At 35.3% G+C, this 23,380-nt stretch overlaps 1 protein-coding gene across 1 annotated transcript; it reads left to right on the forward strand.

Annotated features, from left to right (window-relative positions):
- The first annotated feature begins 1,472 nt into the window (after window positions 1-1,472).
- Window positions 1,473-22,050, forward strand: bmp7a (bone morphogenetic protein 7a). The gene is made up of 7 exons (XM_055183644.2): window positions 1,473-2,222; window positions 13,966-14,158; window positions 16,295-16,437; window positions 17,991-18,206; window positions 18,328-18,404; window positions 18,489-18,599; window positions 21,393-22,050. Exons 1-7 carry the CDS (start codon window positions 1,817-1,819, stop codon window positions 21,540-21,542), a joined length of 1,296 nt encoding a protein of 431 aa, XP_055039619.2. The 5' UTR covers window positions 1,473-1,816; the 3' UTR covers window positions 21,543-22,050.
- The last annotated feature ends 1,330 nt before the right edge of the window (window positions 22,051-23,380 follow it).

Below are 23,380 nucleotides of genomic sequence, written 5' to 3' on the forward strand. Positions count from 1 at the left end.
GACAGTTACTTCACAATACTAACACTGTTTTACTTTGATATTCGTGTCAACTGATAGTAACACACTGAATAAAGCAAAATCAATCTTTATGAATTTAAAACATATTTACTTAATTTTAAATAAATAAAAACAAAAACAGCTACATTGCAAAAAACAATATTGAATTTCACAAAATTCACTGCAACAACACTGCTAACTCTAAAATTTCACCTCACAAATAAAACTGAAGTGTTTCTTTAAACCGCGAGTTTCTTTAAAAATGAAATGGTATCTATACATGCAGTAAGTTTGATTTTGACATTGGTGGGTAAATAAATAAAATTGTCTTCAGAGCCGCATTGTCACAAAGGTTTATCACTGTTAACTTGAACAATAGTTAAAATAGTATTTTTGTTATCATAATCTTATTTATTAAGGTTGCAGGCCAAAAACATTAAATATATAATAATTCTATTTTATTTATTACTTTTTGATAATTTTAAGTTTTTTGTGATGCCAGTAAAAATTCTAGCATGGCAACTTAAAAATGAACCAAATTTTTTTCTCCAGATCTACTTTATTTTAAATAAAATAAGTAATACCTAAAAAATCATCAGTGGTTATATGTACATATAGATTCATTGTTTGGTCGAAATTATTGCTAGGGACAATCAAGCGTCCCTACCCAAATCAAGGCCTTTGCATCCATTGATCAAACGGTGAGTGCTGCTCCATTTTGCATCTTGTAAGCGGTAGGTAATTTTATTATAAAAAATGTAAAAAAAAGAGATTTACAAAATTGTGAACAACATACTGCCATAGTGTAAATAATATGTAATCATGTAATTCATAAAAAAGTAAAAGTAGTCTGATTATGAGTATTTTAAAAAGTAGTTTAATCCAATTACAAGTACTTGATTTTTGGAATCTGATTACGTAATCCAGATTACATGTAATCCGTTACTACCCAGCTCTGCTGATTAATAAACACTGCATATTTCAAACTATTTGTAAGATTCAGTGAAACGAATTTAAACTAAAAAAATAAGAATATATTGTTGATTTAACATTTACTTTGCCCCACAATAGACTTTTGGTAATAAATAAATATGCACTGTAAAACATACATAGCATTATTGTCAAATCAACGTATATTTTATGTTACTTTAAAACAGTCAAAAAGTTTAAAATTGATTTTATAAGTTATGTCAACTGTTCACAAGCCAAACTTAAAATAGTAGGTTGAATTGACTTGCAAAAGTGGGTCAAAGCACAATAGTGGTATTAATTCTTTAGATTTAGGCCTATATAATCTCTGAGCGAGCATTGTGTGTCGATAACATGGACAACAAATGGATAAGTTGTTGTTTGGGTGATAAAATCCTTTTGGTTCATCTCCTAATGTAATCCATTTCATTTTGCATTTGCATTTTAATGTAAACTAAAACGCATCCATTTCTTGTACGTGTGTTTCAACCCACAGTTTTTTTTCTTATGTTAAAATTGTGACCTGGAATAAAGCATAAGAAGAAGAAACAAATAATTATCATTATAACAATTAGTAGGCCTATGCGTTGTCCGCACTTATCAGAACAGACAGCCCAGTCTGCGCGCGCGCCACACCCACTCGGTTCAGCGCGCTATTTAAAGCGTGTAGACAGCAGCGGCACGAGACCATCAGCACCACATCAGATGTTGGATAGGCAGCGCTACATCAGATGTCAGAACTGTTGCTGCACTGGATTATTCAAAACCAACCCAAATTAACTTATATGATCAAGTGAAGAAGCAACGCTGGAAATTCAACTTTTTGTTTATCATTCGAGATTTATTCAATATGACTTATTATTCAATATCGCAGCTGCTGAGTGCGCTGATCGCGACGTGTGTTTGCAGTGTGATCGCAGACGCAATGAGGGCAAACTTTACACTGGATAACGACATTCACTCGAGTTTCATTCAACGGCGTCTGAAGAGTCAGGAGCGCAGAGAGATGCAGCGGGAGATCTTGTCCATCCTCGGGCTGCCGCACAGACCCCGGCCGCTCGTGCACGAGAGACAAACCGCAGCTCCCATGTTCATGCTGGATCTGTATAACGCCATTCTGGAGGACAGAGATCAGCGCAGCGGTTACCTGTACTCATACGAGCCCGTGCACACGACCCCAGCACCCGCGATGGTCAGCCAGCAGGACAGCCGGTTCCTTGATGATGCCGACATGGTGATGAGTTTTGTCAATTTGGGTGAGCATATTATCATATAAAGTCATTATAACAACTGATCAGCTTAAAGTAATGCTGATTAATCTATAATGTTTAGTTTATTCTATTTAGTAAGGACAAATTCAACACAAACCGTCAAATACTAGATACAAATCTGGGGTTAAATTTCATTTCTTGTAGATTTATCTATTTGGTTCTTTTTAAGTTCTTTATTACAATAGAAATGTAATTATAATTTAGTAATGTAGTAATGAATCAAACATTAAATAATTCATCTGTAAATAAGCTCAAATATATTCACACACATGAACGTAGTATGTACTTTACTTTAGTAAATTGCAGTATAATCATAGTAGCTAATTACACTTTGTTAATGTGCACTAAAGTCTTGTGTACTTTAACTAGTGAATGGATAAACTGTAGTGAAAACTGTAGTATACATTAGTTTTACCTTAGTAATAGTAGTATATCATAGTATAGTATAGTAATTACTACACTTTGTTAATGTGTACTATAGTCTTGTGTAGTTTAACTATAGTGAATTGATAAACTGTGGTGAAAACTGTAGTATACATAGTTTTTACTGTAGTAATTGTAGTATAGCATAGTACGTCATAGTATAGTATATAGTATAGGCCTAGTATAGTAATTTCTACACTTTGTTAATGTGTACTAAAATCTTGTGTACTTTAACTATAGTGAATGGATAAACTGTAGTGAAAACTGTAGTACACATTAGTTTTTACTGTACTAATTGTAGTATATCATAGTATAGTAATGTGCACTATAGTCTTGTGTACTTTAACACTAGTGAATTGATAAACTGTAATGAAAACTGTAGTATACAATAGTTTTTACTGAAGTAATTGTAGTGTATAGCATAGTATGGTAATTACTACACTTTATTAATGTGTACTATAGTCTTGTGTACTTTAACACTAGTGAATTAATAAACTGTAATGAAAACTGTAGTATACAATAGTTTTTACTGTAGTAATTGTAGTATAGCATAGTATAGTAATTACTACACTTTGTTAATGTGTACTATAATCTTGTGTACTTTAACTATAGTGAATGGATAAACTGAAGTGAAAACTGTAGTATACATAGTTTTTACTGTAGTAATTGTAGTATATCATAGTATAGTAATTACACTTTGTTAATGTGTACTATAGTCTTGTGTACTTTAACTATAGTGAATTGATAAACAGTAGTGAAAACTGTAGTATACATAAGAGCCCGACCGATATATCGGCAGGCCGATATTATTGGCTGATATTAGTTTCCAAAATATCGGTATCGGCATTCATAATGGCAGATAAATTAATATTTAAAAAAAAAAACGGACGAAACAGCCTTCAGAGAGAGGTGAATGCGTGAGATGCAGAGAGAGAGAGAGAGAGAGAGAGAGAATAAAAAATAATAATAATTTTCTGGTGAAAACCCAAAAATAAGTTTGGAAAATGGGGGGGTCGTCTTATATTCGGATATATACGGTAATTATAAGGTAGCTTATTATAAGGCAATATTGTTGTTTTTCTTCAAAGGCCTTTACGTTTCATATCTTAAGTTTGTATTTTTATACATTTCATTTATCAGAACTTTAATATATTTTGATGTTCCTCTGTTCTGTTTTGACAATAAAAGAAACAAGTTTCTTTTTAAAATGCATTATCATATTATTTTAGTTAAAACTCATAAATAACTACAAATAACTAATTTTAGGGAAATCTTTTAATGTTTTGTTGCACGTTTCTGAAATAAAAAAAGTAAAAAATATCGGCCGATATATCGGAAGATCGGATTTTAAAACCAACAAACATTTGTATCGGTATCGGCCTTCAAAATCCTTTATCGGTCGGGCTCTAGTATACATTAGTATTTACTGTAGTAATTGAAGTATAGCATAGTATAGTAAATCCTAGTATAGTAATTACTACACTTTGTTAATGTGTACTATAGTCGTGTGTAGTTAAACTATAGTGAATTGATAAACTGTAGTGAAAACTGTAGTACACATAGTTTTTACTGTAGTAATAGTAGTATATCATAGTATAGTATAGTAATTACTACACTTTGTTAATGTGTACTATAGGCTTGTGTAGTTTAACTATAGTGAATTGTTCAACTGTAATGAAAACTGTATAATATTACTACACTTTGTTTTTGCACAGTTTTTGTAATATTAACTACTGTATAGTGGATTGATAAACTAGTATACTTTAATATTTACTATGGTGAGATTTAAAATCACTGTAGTATAGGAACCTTACTACAGATCGAGTACTACAGTATAGTATTTTTCGTATGGGTAGATGTGATCATTTCCATTAACGATTTGCAAAGGTATATTATAACCAGTATTTTATTTACACACAGGCTATATCCAACAAATGAAGAGTTTCGTTGCAAAACGAGATAACCACCGTTTTGTTAATTGTTCAGAAATCTTGTTTTTTGGTTGTGCATTCCAATTAATTTCAATTCAACTGCAGTTGGTTTGTTTTGATTTAAACCTTCATAACTTTAAAAATTCAGCTAAGTAGCACCATAAAACATAATAAACATAAATAAATAATAACATGATAACATAATAATAAACATGTTTTGACAAAAATGTAAAAAAAATGGATTTATCTCATTTTGCAACGAAACTCTTCAAATAGAAAAATATATATTTTTAAATAATGTGTTTTGTTTACAATCGTGAATAACAAACAAGTTATTTTATTATTTACACAATATAACTTCTGACCTGTTTAATGGGATGAATCTGTATGTATACAAAGACATTTAAACATCACAAGGACTTGGTGAGTAAAGTGCACAAATCAGTTTTGGAAGGCTTGTTTTATATTATCATCTTAATTGAATTGTTCAACATTGTGAAATGTAAAGACAACGACTGTGTATCTACAGAATCCTTTTTAAAGCTCTTTTAGACAGGCTTTAATGGGGCTTTGTTTCGCATGACTTGGATTTAGGGAGGCATTTCTGAACCGTGCTGAGGGCAATGGATGGGGGGTGTCATATACATCATCCGACCACTCTTGCTTTCGAGACATGACCTTTTAAGTGGTGCTCAGTTATGGCTCGTGTGTGTGTCTGGTCAAAAAGATGGACCTCTTATTCATGAATGCAGTAATATATGTGTTTTGGGGTGTATTGATGAAAGCAGAAGGCAGTCGGGGTCTTTTTGGATGTTATTTATCAATCCCAGTCTTTGGTTCTCCTGGAACCCAAACTACATACGCTGATCCAATATTCCGAAATAGCATCAACACAGGGAGTTCCCATTCAGCATCACAAAACCCTTACGCACCAGTGACAGCTGCTGTTGAAGAGATGTTGTGTTTAATAATGGAGGGTAATTGATGTGTTGGCTGACCTCTTGGGTGTTTTACCACATTTTATGTGAGAGTGCTTATGATGTGTTTGGACTCTGTGGCTGTGTTGGAGAGGGTGATCGGGCTGCTTTAGGGTCATTTCCTCCCTGTTTAGTTGTTATGTCCCTGTAGTGGACGTTTAAGACCACATTGAAGAACCGATTGGCCACAATTTCAGGGTTATAAGAATGTGTCAGACTAATGTAAATGTACAGGCTGTGACCCCAGCCTGATCTCACAGGAATTTGTACGTATTTTATGAGTTGAGCTAACCCTAACGTCACAGCGGCAAAAGCAAATCGTACAAAAACTTACGAATGTAGTTGTTCTTTTTAATTAGCCACTTTGTAAAATACGTACGAATTGCCATGTGATTGTGCTGGTGATCCACCTGAAATGGCTCGTTTTCATACACAGTGTTCTTTATGATTTGATCATCATGCAACATATGCAAACATCTCTTTAAAATACACTTTGTTTACCACCTGCTGTCTGTCCGTCCATCTGTGTTTAAGGCTTGACCTTGATATTTTTACTTTTAAACTAAACAACTTTCTAAACTTTCAAACAAGGCTGTCATGGTTAACTTTTCCTAGTTTTAATTTCGTACTGTGAAACAAACCAAAACACATATTTTGCCGCAAGAATATACAAGGCAAACATTTTCCAGCAGTCTGGCCGTGACCTCATAGAGCGACTCATGGTAGAAATGAACCGACTCCCATTTTCCATGTTTGCATATTTCACATGAAAGTTTGACAAAGATGCTCAAATTTTGTTTACAGTGACAACCAGATGTTGACTATGAGAACTTAATAAAGTTATACAGTGACATTTACAATTTTTGGTGTTAGGTGGCGTGTTCACAAAAGCGTTTAAACGTGGCTGAAAAAGCCAGGTGGGTGCCAACTGTTAGCGTTTGCCAGCGTTTTTCAGCGGAGATCTTTGGTTGCTGTGATACTTTTGCTTGTTTATCAGTCACTGTTGTACGATGCGCCAGTTGGTTGTTGTGATATTTGTCCCGCCCTTCCTCCACTGTGATTGGACGGCCGCGTGCGAAGTGACATTAGCCTCTTTCACACAGTAATTTCGGTAAATTACCATGAATTTACCAAAATGAATTTACCAGTAAATACAAAAAATGTGCTGTTCAAACGTGCAGTGACGTTCCGTCTTTTTACCAGTAAGATATCATTCACACATCAGTATCAAAATACCACTAAACTCTGAGAGAAAGGGGAAGTTACCTGTGACGCACGACAAGCTCAGTGTTGTATTTGTAAACAATGACGGGTTATGACTTCATTTCCACTGTCCATATTTAGTTGTTTTCACATCTGTGGCAAACGCCGACAGTCGCGAAATTGCTCGTGACCAAACAACATTGCATTAGGCGATGTCAACTGAAGCTGCGTCTTAAACATCAGTACTGTTTTGCACATTAGGCTTCACAGAGGGCGTGCTAAGGACGTCAGCAATTCGGCAAATAGATGGTAAGCTGTTTTAAACAACTTTGGTGAAGAAATGTGGACGTTAACTTCAGGTGTACTCGACTTTTAAGCAGTGTGTGTGTGGAAACGTCTGTAAACAGTGCCGGGGTAAACGCGTCATCTGTATCAAAACGTTATGATAGTCCCGAAGCTGTCAGCGCGGTCTGACGTCGTCCGTTATAAATGCCGGTAACAATCTATATTTTTTGTTCACACATAGTGCTTACCGGTAAATTTCTGGAAATCTTGCAACCTCCCATTTTGGTAAATCGGCAGCACCGATTTACCAGAAAGGTTCTGTTCACACATGACCTTTTAACTGCAATTTACTAGTAAATTACCAGTAAAGACTGTATGTGTGAAAGGGACTATTGGCTTCGTCTGAAAGCTTAGGATCGTGAGCTGGGCTTTTCTGTTGCGTGTCAGTTGCGTGGCGGCTGCGTCGCGTTTTCTGTGTCTTTACACAGCAGAACCGTGCCTGGAGCGGGGCTGGCGCGCTGCTCCTGCTGTAGGTGACATAGAGGAATGCTGCCGACAGACCAGGCATAAATATAAAGCCTACTGATAAAGGATGACAGTATTGACGGCAAAATAGACTATGTTTGACAGGTGCAATATTTGAAAATATGTATTTGTATACAAAATGACATAAAAACATATTTTCCTATTCTATTTTGCTTGGAAACGCTTCCAACACACTTGCGTGTCACATGAAAAATAGGCGTTGGTTTTATTTCTAGCTTACACGCGTTTTCCGCCTGAGATGCGCGTCTCACGCAGGCAGTCTTCAAACTCTAACCTGTTAACATGGGAGCCGAATAAAAAACAGACACGCCATGCAGCTGAGACGCTTAGGCCACGCATCCAGTGTGTCACCGGCCTTACGCCCCATTCAGACAGCCAGTGACCAGCAGTAGCAGAGCGACGCAATCTCATACATTTCAATGGAAACCTGGCGACTTCCGGCGACACGAGCGAAAGTGACCATTGGCGACTGTATGGGCATGTCCAGCGATGCGAGAAAGTTAAGAAAAGTTTAACTTTATGCAAATGTTGAGCGAATTTCTGGAGCGACTACCAATGAGAACGAAGCAGTTCTCGTCAGTAACTTGTCAGTGGATGGTACTTAGGGCTGTCGCGGTGAAGGAATTTCCCTTGCGGTGATTTTGCGTGGCTCACCAGTGCGGTATGCGGTTTTACCGCCTTCATTTACCTAAATTAAATTTTTTTTTAAATCCAGAACAATGAGGTCAACTAATAGATGAAGGGTAGGCTACAGGTATTCCCCTTTATGAAAAAAAAAGATTAACACAAGCTATACTACAGCTAAATATATTTTTGAGAAAACAAAAATAAATTGAAGAACATCATTTAGGCTTGTTAAGCGCAAATTAACAGAGCATCGGTCAACACAGAACACAGCAGTGTCTTAAAGAAATTAAAATTGGACAGTATTTGTGCACCTGTAAATGTACAAAACGAATGCAATACAGAAGGCAATGCATAATAATTTAGGGCATTTTTAATAATATATTAGTAGATAAATTAGCGTTTATATATAAAGTATGAAAACGAATGTATCATTATTTTGGCTAAATTAAGCTGGAGAGGTCATATTTAGTCACAAAGATTTGTCATCATTTCAGAACAAGCTTAAATGCTATCTAAAATAACCTACATTATATCCTGTGTCTTCCTTTGTCAAAAATATGTAGAATTATATGCGAGTAAAAAAGCAAAAAGCGGAAACGTTTAGCTCATGCGGAGCGAAGGAAAAGCCGTTAATAAAGCAGACTCTCCGTGTATAGAGGATGTGATGAAACAGTCGAGTCGGCAGATGATCATCAATGTTTAAATGTTTAACGCAGATACTGTTGATGAAAAACTTGGATATTTAAATGTGAAAGTCAAGTGTGCAGTCAGTCAGTTCAGAAAAGCAACCGCGGCGTTATATTGGCTCCATCCACGGAGCGGACGCTGCAGATGCACAAAGAAAAGACCTGTAAGGTCTTTTTTATGAGGTTTTAATGCTGGTAAGCATCCAGTTATATTTTGGCGTCATTTGGGTTGATCAGTTATATTAAAGTACTTTTAATCTTTAAAACTGGATCTAGAGGGAGACGACGCCAGAGTTATTCTGTCATCTCAGTTTTACTTTTTCACACATTCACTATGATTTAACGAAATATGAAGTATTACATTTTTAATTGAAATTTACGAAAAACAAATTGGCCTACTCTCTTAACTCTTGACAATCTATTTGGCCTTTAATATACATGTCAGCATAACGTGAAAAACAAGGCGGCATGTAGTTTCATGAATTTAACGTGAAAGGCGCGGTTGTTGCGGTTGCTTTTTTTCCATGCGGTTGGGCTTGTCAGTAGCGCGGTCATGCGGTAATGCGGTTACCGCGACAGCCCTAATGGTACTCATTTGTTTATGACAACCAGATTTAAACACGCCTCATTGAAAGAGACGGGCAACACACAGTGATAATGTTACATTAGATTGACTCGTGAGGCAATGACTTCGGCGGCATGAAGGCAGCTATGGGAAACGCATTCGGACAAACTACATAGGCGGCATAATGGAATTCAGTTTGAATTATAAACAGAGAGCGCCTTTGTGATAACTAATCCCATATTTGAAAACTACAATATAATGTCTCACTAGAAATGCAATCAAAAGGTGTAAAAGTTTATTTATACTAAATTTGTACTTTTGTACGCTTTTATGGTGGCTATTTTACTTTTTCAAACACAACCAGTCACCATTTCCTGCGTGCACAAACGCATAGAATTGTGGGACAAGATGATGAAGGTGGCTCAGGAGACAGGAAGTAAACCAAACATTGGATTCGAACGTGCTTTGTTGTCTTCCTGCCTTGAAATGCTGCCTCTGAAGGCTTTCGGATGCATCCACTGACAAGCCGAGCGTTTCACCCAAAGTTGAACACGAGCTGGCGCTCAGCGCAAAATAAAAAGGACGCAGCGTTTTTGAAAAACGCGTCACTTACATTGGAAACAACTGAAAAGAATCGCCGGCCGTGGGCGTTAACGCTTCGGTGTACACGGCCCCTTAACACACCTACTGTGAACAGTGATCCTTTATGTGAATTGCTAATCCAAATTCCCATCTAATTCTAAACTGAATGTAAAAGCATCCAGAACAAATCCACCTGTTTATGCATGATAAGCCGATTTTAAGGAAAGAAAGCCAAAAATACCACCAAAAATGTTTTCTTCTGCACCAAAGTCCTATTAGTCCTCCAAAACCCAGCTAAAGTATTTTGTTGTGATTTACTGTTTTCTACATAAAGTCATCGTACTTAATGTAAAGAGCATTCCGTGAATATATAACCTTGATATTTTTATTATTGACATAGTAAGATCATGACAAAGATCGAAATCAATGTGAATCAAACTTTTTATGAGACTTTAACCTGGATTTCACAGACATTTCTTTAAGAAAGGAGACACTGTGCTCTAAAACATCAAACACTATGAATAAAAAAGGAGATGACGCATACCTGCGGGAGGTCACACGACACTAAAAACATTGGAATCTGGGGTAAGTGCCGTGGTACTTAGATGTGATCGAATTGGTAAGAGTTGTAAAAACAGTATGTTGGAAATCTCCAGGAAATGGTTGGTCAGTGCCACCGTCAGACTGGAAATTCTGAGGATGGATTCAGCTGGGTTAGGGCAGGGTGGAAACAATATAGGGGTTAAGTTATGGTCGGCCAAGACTCCAATATGAAATCATCATGACTTTTTCTGTATTTATGGACTTACTTTAAGTCTTTCTTGGTGTTTATGGGTGTGTATTAAGAGATACAAAAGGCACAAAACAGGAAAAAAGGACTTGGGAGGAATGTATTTGACCATATTTGGCACCAGCCATTAAAAAGTGGACTGAGAGGACGAGAGTTTTTTACTCACTTTACTTTGGATAACAGAAGAGGTCTAGGTTTGGCTCTTTAAAAGAAAAGCAGGACTTCTCCCTTCTCCGCAGTACGATGTGTTAAATGTTTTCATATTACACTTTAACATTTATCATATTAATTCCATTATAATTTTTTTGCCAAATCCTAAAACACCAGGTGCAAAATGTTTATCCTTCCTTCCGTATCCGAACTTAGATTCAATTACAGCAGTTAACACGTCACTCATGTTAACGTCCACAATATACAATTTGAACGTGCTTATGTCTCCATTGCGTCTATGTATGCGGGGTACTGATGGTCCCTGGGCCGGGCCTTTAACAGATCTTTTCTTGTGGTTGGCACAAATGTGTGATTGAAGTCTATGGTGGGTGGGTGCAGGGCCTGTGGTTTTCCCCCCAACTTGGGTCCTCGGGGTTCTCGGGGCTCAGATCAATCACTGGCTTATGGAAGCAAACATTTCTTTTTTGGACACAGTGATGTGGGTGAGGCAATCAAGCTTTAGTGCTCGGTGTGACCTCAGAGTGTTTCTGACAGAATGAAGTTTGGATACGTTGACTTATGCTGTGGTCAGATTGTGTGCGCTCATTGGCTGGCAGCGGTGCTGTGAAGTCAAACAAGACAAACGTCTGTAGTTCACATTCAGACCAGAACAACTTTAGAAAATATAGAGGACTGTTTATTTAAGCTCTGCATATTTATTGAACAGGACATTAGAGTATAGACAGGAAGTGAAAGGTAGTTTACAAATTAAGTTACAGGCAGTTTACTAAATTACATGCACACATAGTTTACTAAATACTTTTACAGAAATATATGTATGTTTATTGAATTAAATTTACAGTTAGTTTGTAGCTTACTAAATTACAGGTACAGGTAGTTTTCTAAATTACAGATACATGTAGTTTACTAAATAACAAATACAGGTAGTTTACTAAATTACAGGTACAGGTAGTTTACTAAATTTTACAGGCAGTTTACTAAATTAACTTCATATGTTGTAGGTAGTTTACTAAATTACAGGTACAGGCAGTTTTCTAAATTCATTTTATATGTTGTAGGTAGTTTACTAAATTACAGGTACAGGTTGTTTACTAAATTACAGGTACAGGCAGTTTTCTAAATTCATTTTATATGTTTCAGGTAGTTTACTACATTACAGGTACAGGTAGTTTACTAAATTACAGGTACAGGTAGTTTACTAAATTACAGGTACAGGCAGTTTTCTAAATTCATTTTATATGTTGTAGGTAGTTTACTAAATTACAGGTACAGGTTGTTTACTAAATTACAGGTACAGGTAGTTTTCTAAATTCATTTTATATGTTGTAGGTAGTTTACTAAATTACAGGTACAGGTAGTTTACTAAATAACATGTACAGGTAGTTTAGTAAATTACATGTACAGGTAGTTTAGTAAATTACATGTACAGGCAGTTCACTAAAGTACAGGTACAGGTACAGGTAGTTTACTAAATTTGTACAGACAGTTTACTAAATTACATGTACAGGCAGTTCACTAAATGACATGTACAGGTAGTCTAGTAAATTACATGTACAGGCAGTTCACTAAATTACAGGTACAGGTAGTTTACAAAATTACATGTACAGGCTGTTTTCTAAATTAATTTTATATGTCGTAGGTAGTTTACTAAATATCAGGTACAGGTTGTTTACTAAATTTGTACAGACAGTTTAGTAAATTGCATGTACAGGCAGTTCACTAAATTACAGGTACAGGTAGTTTTCTAAATTAATTTTATATGTTGTAGGTAGTTTACTAAATTGCAGGTACAGGTTGTTTACTAAATTACAGGTACAGGCAGTTTACTAAATAACATGTACAGGTAGTTTACTAAATTGCATGTACAGGCAGTTCACTAAATTACAGGTACAGGTAGTTTAATAAATTTGTACAGACAGTTTACTAAATTACATGTACAGGCAGTTCACTAAATTACAGGTACAGGTAGTTTACTAAATTTGTACAGACAGTTTACTAAATTGCATGTACATGCTGTTCACTAAATTACAGGTACAGGCAGTTTACTGTTGTAGGTTTACTAAATTACAGGTACAGGTGGTTTACTGAATCAATTTATATGGGTTGTTTACTGAATTACAGGTCCATGTAGTGTACAAAATTAATTTAATATGTTGTATGTAGTTTACTAAATTAATTGTATATGTTGTAGGGAGTTTACTAAATTAATTGTATATGTTGTAGGTAGTTTACTAAATTACAGGTACATGTGGTTTACTGAGTTAATTTTAGAGGTTGTAGTTTGCCTACTGAATTACATGTAGTTTTGTTGTAGGTAGTTCACTATATTAATCTAATATGTTGTAGGTAGTTTAGTAAATTACAGGTAATGGTAGTTTTCTAAATGAATTGTTTTATGTTGTAGGTAGTTTACAAAATTACAGGTACAAGTAGTTTACTAAATTAATTTTATATGTTGTAGGTACACTGTAAAAAATACTTTGCTCCCTTAAAATTTTGTTGAATCAACTCGGATTTACAAGTCATTTCAACTTACTATTATTTATCTTGACTAGAAATGAGTTGTTATAACTACAGGCGAGTTGTTATAACTTATAAAATATAGTTGAGAAAATTCAACTATATTTTAAAAGTTGTGACAACTCATCTCTGTTGACATGACTTGTTAACTCTGAGTTGATTTAACAAAAAATTTAAGACAGCAAAGTGTTTTTTAGATAGTTTACTAAATTAATTCTATATGTTGTAAGTAGGTAGTTTACTAAACTATGGGTAGTTAACTAAATTAATTTTTTTATGTTGTAGGTTGTTTACTAAATTAAAAGTACAGGTAGTTTAGTGAATTAAGTGTTTGACTAAAGTCGTTTTGTTTAGATTTTTCTTAAAAATGGTTGCACATATACAAATATAAAGTGTATTCTTCTGGCTCTCTTGTTTTGTAGTGGAATCAGATGAAAATCTCCGCCTGTATCATCAGCACCGCAGGGAGTTTCGTTTCGACCTCTCTCGCATCCCGCCTGGAGAAACCGTGACTGCCGCCGAATTCCGTATTTATAAGGACTTTGTGCACGAGCGTTATGAAAATGAGACATTCAGAGTCAGTTTGTACCAGGTGCTCCAACAGAAGCCCAAAAGGTATGTGACAAATCAACCTGCATGTAAATGCGTTAATAATAACATAAAGTTGTGTTTGAACATTTGGTCCATGTCCACGTCTAGTTTAGTTTTATTGTGCACAATTCATCAGTGTACATTATTTTAAATTGGTTCTTCTAGTGACTTTTTCTGAAATGATGTTTATTTTTGCCTGACTGTCGCCAGTGTCTCTTATCATTTATCTCCTTCAACTTCCTGTATTAAGTCAAGTCAAATTGAGCCCAGTCCTACATTTCTTTCTCATTGCATGTTTTGATACATTCTGAAATACGTCAGATTATGGCAATTAAATAGGTTTGTAAACAGCTGACTTTAATGGTAAAGTGTGTCATTTCTAAGCCTTTAGTGACATACATGGCACACATCACATTAAAATCCATCTTATTTGGGTGCACATCTGTTTTTCTCTGGCCTTTAATTTGGCTATTCATCATGTTAGCTGTGAGGGCTATAATTTTTCACAATATGTAAAGGCTAATTCACAGCTTTGGTATGTTCACGTTGCCTGGGTTTTCCGCTGAATGCAAGGACCTCTAGGCATCATAAAACACAGTATAATGTCTGAGATGAAACATATGCCACCACCCACACTTTCTAAGCCCAGTTTTAGGGAGGGATGAACACACACATGCTGATTTGTCTGCCCAGCGGTACGCGTCTAGTGCCAGGGCTCCCACTGAATTCCTCGAGGTGATTTACGGTGTGGCGGCTAACAGGCAACGAGAACGGCCGCCATTACAAAGCCATTACTGTCAATTATTAAGACACAGAGTCCTGGGCGAAGGGGAGGAACATCTGGAGTAACGCCCCACTCCTACACCCGAAATGATTTACCCCATTTCACTGACTATCACGGTGGTTCACAACTGCTTTTGCATCTGGATGTGGGTAGCCTGGTATGAGTACTTGTTTTTAGATTAGGGCTGCGACTAATGATTATTTTGAAACTGATTAATCGGATGATTTTTTTTTTATTAATCGATTAATCTATCTGATTTTTTGCTTTTTATAACTAAATAAACTCCTAGATCAGTGTATTTATGCACTTATTGAGTGTTATTAATCTTTAATTTGAACATTTTCATCTTAAATAAAATGCATAAGTAAGTCTAAACAATAAAACTTCTTGCATTTTATCTGCATTTAGCATTATTTTTCTCTGCCATCCGCAACCCCATCAAAATCCACTGCCGAGTCTTGACCAACCAGTTGAGAACCGATGCTGTATCGCACCGCTCTTGTGTTTCTTGTTGTGTACATGAAGTGGATCTCACCTGAAGAAGTCCTCCAGGTGATACATGCTTAGACAGACCGTCTCTCATGTTCTTCCTTGTTGTAAATGACACTGAAGCATCGTCCACCCCCGGTTCTCACATTCCCTGTGAAGACCACCCATTGTGAATCATCCTTCCTGCATCTCGTCCATTGTCATGCAGAGACGCTTTGCCCGGCTGATGCTCACAGACAGCAAGGCGACCAGACAGGAGGAACATAAAGGCCTAGTTTCTCATTGCCCCCAAGGTCTGAAATCTTACCTGTAAGCCAAGTCATTGTTCAGAACCCCCCTGATGTCATCACCGGAGGCCAATCGGATCTCTTTTAAGAGACATCGCATTTAATAAAGGAGAACTTTGAGAACGTGTTGATGCTTGTGAAACTCGAGCAGTTTGCGTTTTTTGATTTTCCTAGACCTTCGAGCTCCTATCTCATGGAATAAAGCTCATATTGTAATGTCTCAACGTGAGAACTTGTTTTAACACGAGACTCATATTTATTCAAAATTTGTCTACAAAGAAAGACTTTATAACAATGCTAATAAGTCTTGTACGATGACAATGTATTACATTTCTAACCACACTGAAGTGTAGGTGTCATTGTGGTTCATCACCTGGGCATTTTTATGTCATTAATAGGCTCAGACCAACCACAGACCACCTGGCAACCACATTAGACAATTCATATTTCAGCCGAAAAAGTTTGCTGCGCTAAATATATAAAAAAAATTATAAATATTTGTCATTGACTCATCATACTTTTTTTCTGCTCAAGTATACTACTAAGTGTGTACTGAAGACTACTATCAGCTCATATGTGATCTCGTCTGACCCCGTGTAGGGAGCTGTACCTGTTGGACTCTAGAATGGTATGGGCGGCAGAAGAAGGATGGCTGGTATTTGACCTCACAGTGACCAGTAACCACTGGCTTATAAACCCGGGGCAGAATCTGGGACTGCAGCTCTCTGTGGAGACGGCACACGGTGAGTGTCCTACAAACTTGAAATATTAACATCTTTGAAACACAAAAGCTTACAAAAGTTTTGCTTTGTTAGGAAATCCAAGGCTTAGCAAACTTTTATCCAAATGCGAAAATTGCAAAACTTCCCACCATCACACATTATATCAAAATCAATTTAAAGGTTAATGGTAATAAGTTGTAATATATATCTATAAAGAAGTAATCTATAATGAATCACAATTCATTTGGGGCGGTGTCCCGGACAGGGAATTCTTAAATTAAGATGTATTTTCTTGATGAGCAAAATGGCCTATAGGAAAATAAGTATAAAAGTATAACAATATAAAAATGTAGGCGAATTTGTGCTTAAAACAAGCCAAAAAATCTGTGAATGGAATAAGAAAAATGTTCTTGAAGTAAGTTTACTTTTTTTTATAAACACTTAATTCAAGACAATTTTTGCTTGTTTTAAAGTCACTTAAATTTTGTATGTATATAAATATTCGTCAAAAAAATAGACTTATGTTCTTAGGTCATTTTGCTTATCAAAAATACATCTTAATTTAAGAATTTTTTGATATTTTTACTGAAAACAAGACAAAAATTAAAAAAATAAGAAAGTAATTTGTTGCAGTGTACACTGCAACAAATGATTTTCAAGTCAAAAAATTCTTAGTATTTTTGTCTTGTTTTCAGTACAAATATCTAAAAATTCTTAAATTAAGATGATGAACAAAACGACCCAAGACAATAAGTCTAGTTTTTAGACCAAAAATACCAAATTTAAGTGATTTTGTGCATAAAAGAAGCAAAAAATCTGCCAATGGGGTAAGCAAAAAAATCTTGAACATTTTTCTTAAACACTAAATTCAAGAAAATTTCAAGAAAAATTTGCTCACCCCATTGGCAGATTTTTTTTGCTTGTTTTATGCACAAAATCACTTAAATTTGATATTTTTGGTCTAAAAACGAGACTTAGTTTCTTTGGTTGTTTTGCTCATCAAGAAAAAGCATCTTAATTTAAGAATATTTAGATATTTTTTACTAAAAACAAGACAAAAAACTAGGATTTTTTTCTTGAATTTTTTTTTTTTAATAAATCTTACTATTTTTGTCTTGTTTTCAGCAAAAATATCTAAAAATTCTTAAATTAAGATGTATTTTCTTGATGAACAAAATTACCTATGAAAAAAGTCTAGTTTTTAGACAAAAAATATACACAATTTAAGTGAATCTGTGCTTAAAACTAGCAAAAATGTCTGCCAATGGGGTAAGAACATGTTTCTTGAATTAAGTGGTTAAAAAAAGTTGTTATTTCAAGATTTTTTTTCTCACCCCATTGGCAGTTATTTTTGCTCGCTTTAAGCCCAAATTCAATAAATTTTGTCTAAAAACTAGACTTATTTTTTAAGGTCATTTTGCTCTTCAAGAAAAAGCATCTTAATTTAAGAATATGTAGATATTTCTACTAAAAACAAGTTAAAAAATTCTAAGTAAGAAAGTTATTTTTTGCAGTGTAGTGCTTGAGAATCTCCAACTGAAAATCCTCATGTGACTCTCTGTTGCCCCCTATAGGTGAAAGTCTGAACCCCAAAAGAGCGGGGCTGGTGGGCAGGAGCGGACCTCAGAACAAGCAGGCGTTTGTGGTGGCGTTCTTGAAAGCGTCAGGAGTTCACTTCCGAAGTGTGCGGTCAACACCGGGCAACAAACAGAGGGGTCATAACCGCTCCAAAAACCCCAAACCTGGTTCTGCATCCAGCCAGGTGGCCCTCAAGATGGCAGAGACTGCAGGTATGTGTGATAGTATGACCTACTCTTATGAAGCTTTTCATGAACCATCACACAAATAATAACAAGCTGTTTATTAATATTTAAATATGTGACATATTTATATTCCTCTTGTGCCCTGCAGAGGGTGCCAGCGTGGACCCCAAACAAGGCTGTAAGAAACACGAGCTCTATGTCAGTTTCAGAGACTTGGGATGGCAGGTACAGTGACGAACATTAATTCTTGATCATCTTTCATTAGATCTTCTCTTATGTTTCTGATCTCTCTCTCTCTCTCTCTTTTAGGATTGGATCATCGCACCGGAGGGTTACGCTGCATATTATTGTGAGGGTGAATGTGTTTTCCCCTTGAACTCATATATGAATGCTACAAATCACGCTATTGTACAGACACTGGTGAGTCATGAGTAGGCGCAGACGGATTGTGTTACTTTTGTTTAATTTGCGGGGAAATTTGTATGATACACTGTGGGAAGAGTTATTTTATGCAAAACACAAAAGGAAAACTTGTTTTACAATAGTGACCGGAGAAGTCAAACTCCAAAAAGGGAATTTTAAAGCAACCCACACCCTTTACATTTATGTACTAGCAGATAATTTACCAAAGCAACTTACAAATGATGGAGCATTTGGCTTTAAAGAGATAGTTCACCCAAAAAGAAAAATTCTGTCATCATTTTCCAGAGGCAAACACTACTTGAGTATTTTAAGTAAATTTTCCAAGCATCTGTGTTTTATCAGAGTGTTTGTCTTGGGAAAAAAATTACTTTACTAAAAAATGTCACTACATTCTAAAGCATAAAATAATACTGTGGATTCCTTTAATATTGCCTATTAAAATTGATTTAATACCTAATTACATTAAAATTGTAGTAAAAGTACACAATTTTTATGTAATTAGGTATTAAATCAATTTTAATTAAGTAAAGTAAAAATACTAGATGTTTAAGGGACTTAAATAATAAATATAAACCAAAAACTTATGAAATTATGAAATGAAGTGGAGTAAAAATGATGATAATATGCTTTGGAATGTATGTTTTCCAAAGAAAAACACTGATAAAATATGAATACTTAAAAATGTACTTTTATGTAGAAAGTAAAAATACTTAAGTAGTGTCTGATTCTGTAATTTTTTCATCCTCATGTATAATCTGTATACATTTATTTTTTCTGATGAACACAAAAGAAGATATTTTGATATATGATGGAGCACACAGCTGATTGTAACCATTGACTTCCATAGTAGGAAAACGAATATTATGGAAGTATTGTGATAAATGATAAACATATTGTGATAAATTATGGTAAGCACACAGTTGATGGTGCCCATTAAATTCTATCATATTTGTTTTTCCTACTATGAAAGTCAATGGTTACAATAAGCTGGTGCTCGTTTATCAAAATATCTTCTTTTGTGTTCATCAGAAAAAAATCATACAGGTTTAATACAACATGAGGATGAGATAATTATGACCGAATTTTCTTTTTTGGGTGAACTATCCCTATAAGGGTCAACACTAAGCACATACAAAATTTACAAATATACTGCAAACAATGATTTTCAAGAAAAACATTTCTTAGTATTTTTGTCTTGTTTTCAGTAAAAATATCAAAAAATTCTTAAATTAGGATGTTTTTTCTTGAGGAGCAAAATCACCCAAGAAAATGAGTGTAGTTTTTAGACCAAAAATATCACATTTAAGTAATTTTGTGCACAAGCAAAAAAATCTGCCAATGGGGTAAGCAAATTTTTCTTGAATTTTGTGTTTAAGAAAAATGTTCAAGATTTTTTTGCTTACCCCTTTGGCATTTTTTTACGCACAAAATCACTTAAATTTGATATTTTTGGTCTGAAAAAAAGACAAAAATACTAAGAATTTTTTTCTTGAAAATAATAAAGTAAAAAAAGTAAAAAGCTTAAAAGAGAAAAGTTGTTTTGTTTACAGTTAACAAAGTCCAATAATGAAGAGTTAAGGATTTTCCTACAGGATTGAAGTCATGCAAAATAGTTTTTAAATCTTTTCGGATCTTGACAACCCCTCTAAAATATCTAGAAGATATAATAATTTAATAAGCTTTCCATTGATGTGTATTTGTAAGAATAGGGCTATACAAAAAAAATCTAAATATTGAGAAAATGGCCTTTAAAGTTGTCCAAATGAAGTCCATTAGCAACACATATTACTAATGATAAATAAATTATTATTTTTTTTATATTTTTGTTAATAAAATAACAAAATATTCTCATGAAAAATGATCTTTACTTAATATCCTAAAGATTTTTACACATTTTTTTTTACGATAATTTTGACACATACATTTGTATTGTTGATCCAGGGTCACAAATAAGAAAAACGAAAAAGTCTCTGTGCTCCTAAATGTTAGAGAAAAAAACATGGTGCAGGCATGAAAGATACTTCCTATTGAAATACATTAGATGGAGACTGACATGAAAAGAAAGTCTTGCTGAGTGACACAAACAAAAAGAGAAATCCTGTCCTTAAAGGTGCAGTGTGTAATTTTTAGAAGGATCTTTTGACAGGAATGCAAAATAATATACAAAAGTATATTATCACGGGTGTATAAAAAACTTTTTATAATGATCCGTTATGTTATTATTACCTTAGAATGAGTCGTTTTTATATACATACATCGAGGGTCCCCTTACGTGGAAGTCGCCATTTTGTGCCGCCATGTTTCTACAGAAGCCCTTAATGGATAAACTTTTTTTTACTAAGTTGCCTCCGACAATGACATGTTTTGCCTCCGACAATGACATTACATCTATGCGTTTCAAAAGCGAGGGCTGAGCCGTTGGTTGCAATTTGCAACCTCACAACTAGATGCCGCTAACATTTACACACTGCACCTTTAAACGCAAATCAAATAGATGTAAATTTTGTGACTATTTTATGAACTGTGATGAGAGAAAGAAAATAACAAGAATGTGTAACATAGGATTACATGAGGGTTTATTATTTATAATTATATTAAGACTAATATATAATAATTTTTCATTTAAATATAACAATATAAATATAATTTTCTTTTTTGGGTATTCCCATTGAAATCATAAGCCAAAATATTTTACACCATGATTTTTCAGTATCGTTCTGATTTTGTGTATCTCTGCATTGGTTATAATGGCTTATAATCTAATTCACTTCAAATCTCTGGTCTTTCTAGGTCCATTTCATAAACCCAGAAACAGTGCCGAAACCCTGCTGCGCTCCGACTCAGCTGCATGGAATCTCCGTCTTGTACTTTGATGACAGCTCCAACGTTATATTAAAAAAGTACCGCAACATGGTCGTCCGAGCCTGCGGATGCCACTAACTCACCGCTCCGACTCGTTCCGGGAAAACGGAGAGGAAATAATAGACTTTCATAGGAGATTGATTTTCTTGATAACCAAACGCCCAGAGACTCTTAATGGAGCAAATCTGGACCTCTTTGTCAGCAAAGTTTTCATTCAAAGTTTAAAACGTCTTGAATTGTGGGAGGCTGACCGCAACCGAGTCGACCGTGAGGCGTTCTGGCTTCGGTCCGTGCGCAGACAGCCAAGTTTGGAATATCAAAGAGGATACGAAGTGACCTCAGAGACACGTAAGCAGACTGCTCGGGGAGCATGTGCTGCAGTTACACACATCCTAAAGCCACTTGTTTTATGTATTCATTCAAGTAATTATTATAAATGACTGTCCTGTCTCGCTTTGTATATTTCAGTAAAGATGCACTAAGTGAGATGGAAATTATGTAAATGAGTCAAAGTGATTTTGACACAACAAACCCTTTGGCAGATGTTCAGCGCTCTGTTCTATTAAACAGGACCGATGAAATTCAATCTTGCTTTGGAGTCACTTTGGTTTCATCACCTACATGAAAGAACACATGTTTTCTCTTTGTAGTTATCAATCGTTCAGCCAATAAAACGGCAAAACCCTTATGCGCCGGTCTGGATTTGGCCTTTCAACAGAGCCAAACTCATTGTTCTGTGTGTTCTGTGTGGGAATTATTTGTGTGAATCTGTTCATCTTTTGTGAACGTTGTAAGCATGTGTGTGTTCGTACGGTGTGAACATTCCCATCTCAACGGCCAGTTTTGCAGTATGTGTCCACCTACAGTTTCAGAGTCATCTGTGAAGCGCGGCCAAACCGGCAGGTGGGTGGTGTCAGGGGAAGGCATTTGGTTCTGATCTGAATATTCGAAATAAATCGAATGATGAACAGAATGAATCAAACTGTCTAAGGAGAAGCAGGTGCGATAGATTTTGGCAGACGTAAACCTGAAGCTTGCATCTGTTCTTAATAACACTGATACAATACGACATTGTAGCTGTGCATTAAAGAGGCTCCGCTGATGAAATAGATCAACTTTAAAAACAGATGTTTGGAGAACTGGAAGTTGTTTTCTATGCCATAGATTGTTACGCAAAGGATATATTTTTTACATTTATTGTACTGTAAAATAAGCAGAGTCTTGCATAATCAATCAGCATATGTGCTAAATGATGATCATTTAAAGGTGCAGTGTGTAAATTTTAGCGGCATCTAGTGGTCAGCTTGTAAGTTGCAGTCCACTGCTCACCCCTCGCTTTTGAAACACATAGAGAAGCTACGGTAGCCACCACCAGACAAACATGTCATCATCGGAGACAACTTAGTAAAAAAAGTTTGTCCGTTAAGGGCTTCTGTAGAAAAATGGCGGCCCAAAATGGCGGCTTCCATGTAAGGGGACCCTCGGTGTATGTAGATAAAAACATCACATTCTAAGGTAATAAACACATAACGGTTTATTATGAAAGATCTTTATACACCCCTGATAATATCGTTATATATATTATTTTGCATTTCTGTCAAAAGATCCTTCTAAAAATTACACACTGCACCTTTAAATACACCACAAAATGGTTTAAAGGGATAGTTCACTTAAAGATGAAAATTCTGCTCTTATTTGCTCGCCCTCGTGATGTTGCAAACCTGTATTGGTATCTTTGTTCTTGTAAACATGAAGGAAGATATTTTGGAGAATGTTTGTAACCAAACCGATCAGAGGCCCCATTGACTTGCATAGAAAAAAAGAATAATATGGAAGTCAATGGGGCCTTTGATTGGTTTGGTTACTAACATTTTCCAGAGTATCTCTTCTTTGTGTTCGGAGGAGCAGGGATATTA

This window comes from Misgurnus anguillicaudatus, chromosome 14 (assembly GCF_027580225.2).
Source record: "Misgurnus anguillicaudatus chromosome 14, ASM2758022v2, whole genome shotgun sequence".
Taxonomy (NCBI): domain Eukaryota; kingdom Metazoa; phylum Chordata; class Actinopteri; order Cypriniformes; family Cobitidae; genus Misgurnus; species Misgurnus anguillicaudatus.

Coding starts and splice junctions, on each gene's coding strand:
- bmp7a (XM_055183644.2), top strand. CDS start 1,817: ATGACTTATTATTCAATATCGCAGCTGCTGAGTGCGCTGATCGCGACG. Junction 16,438..17,990: donor CTCTGTGGAGACGGCACACG/GTGAGTGTCCTA, acceptor TGCCCCCTATAG/GTGAAAGTCTGAACCCCAAA. Junction 18,405..18,488: donor TCAGAGACTTGGGATGGCAG/GTACAGTGACGA, acceptor TCTCTCTTTTAG/GATTGGATCATCGCACCGGA.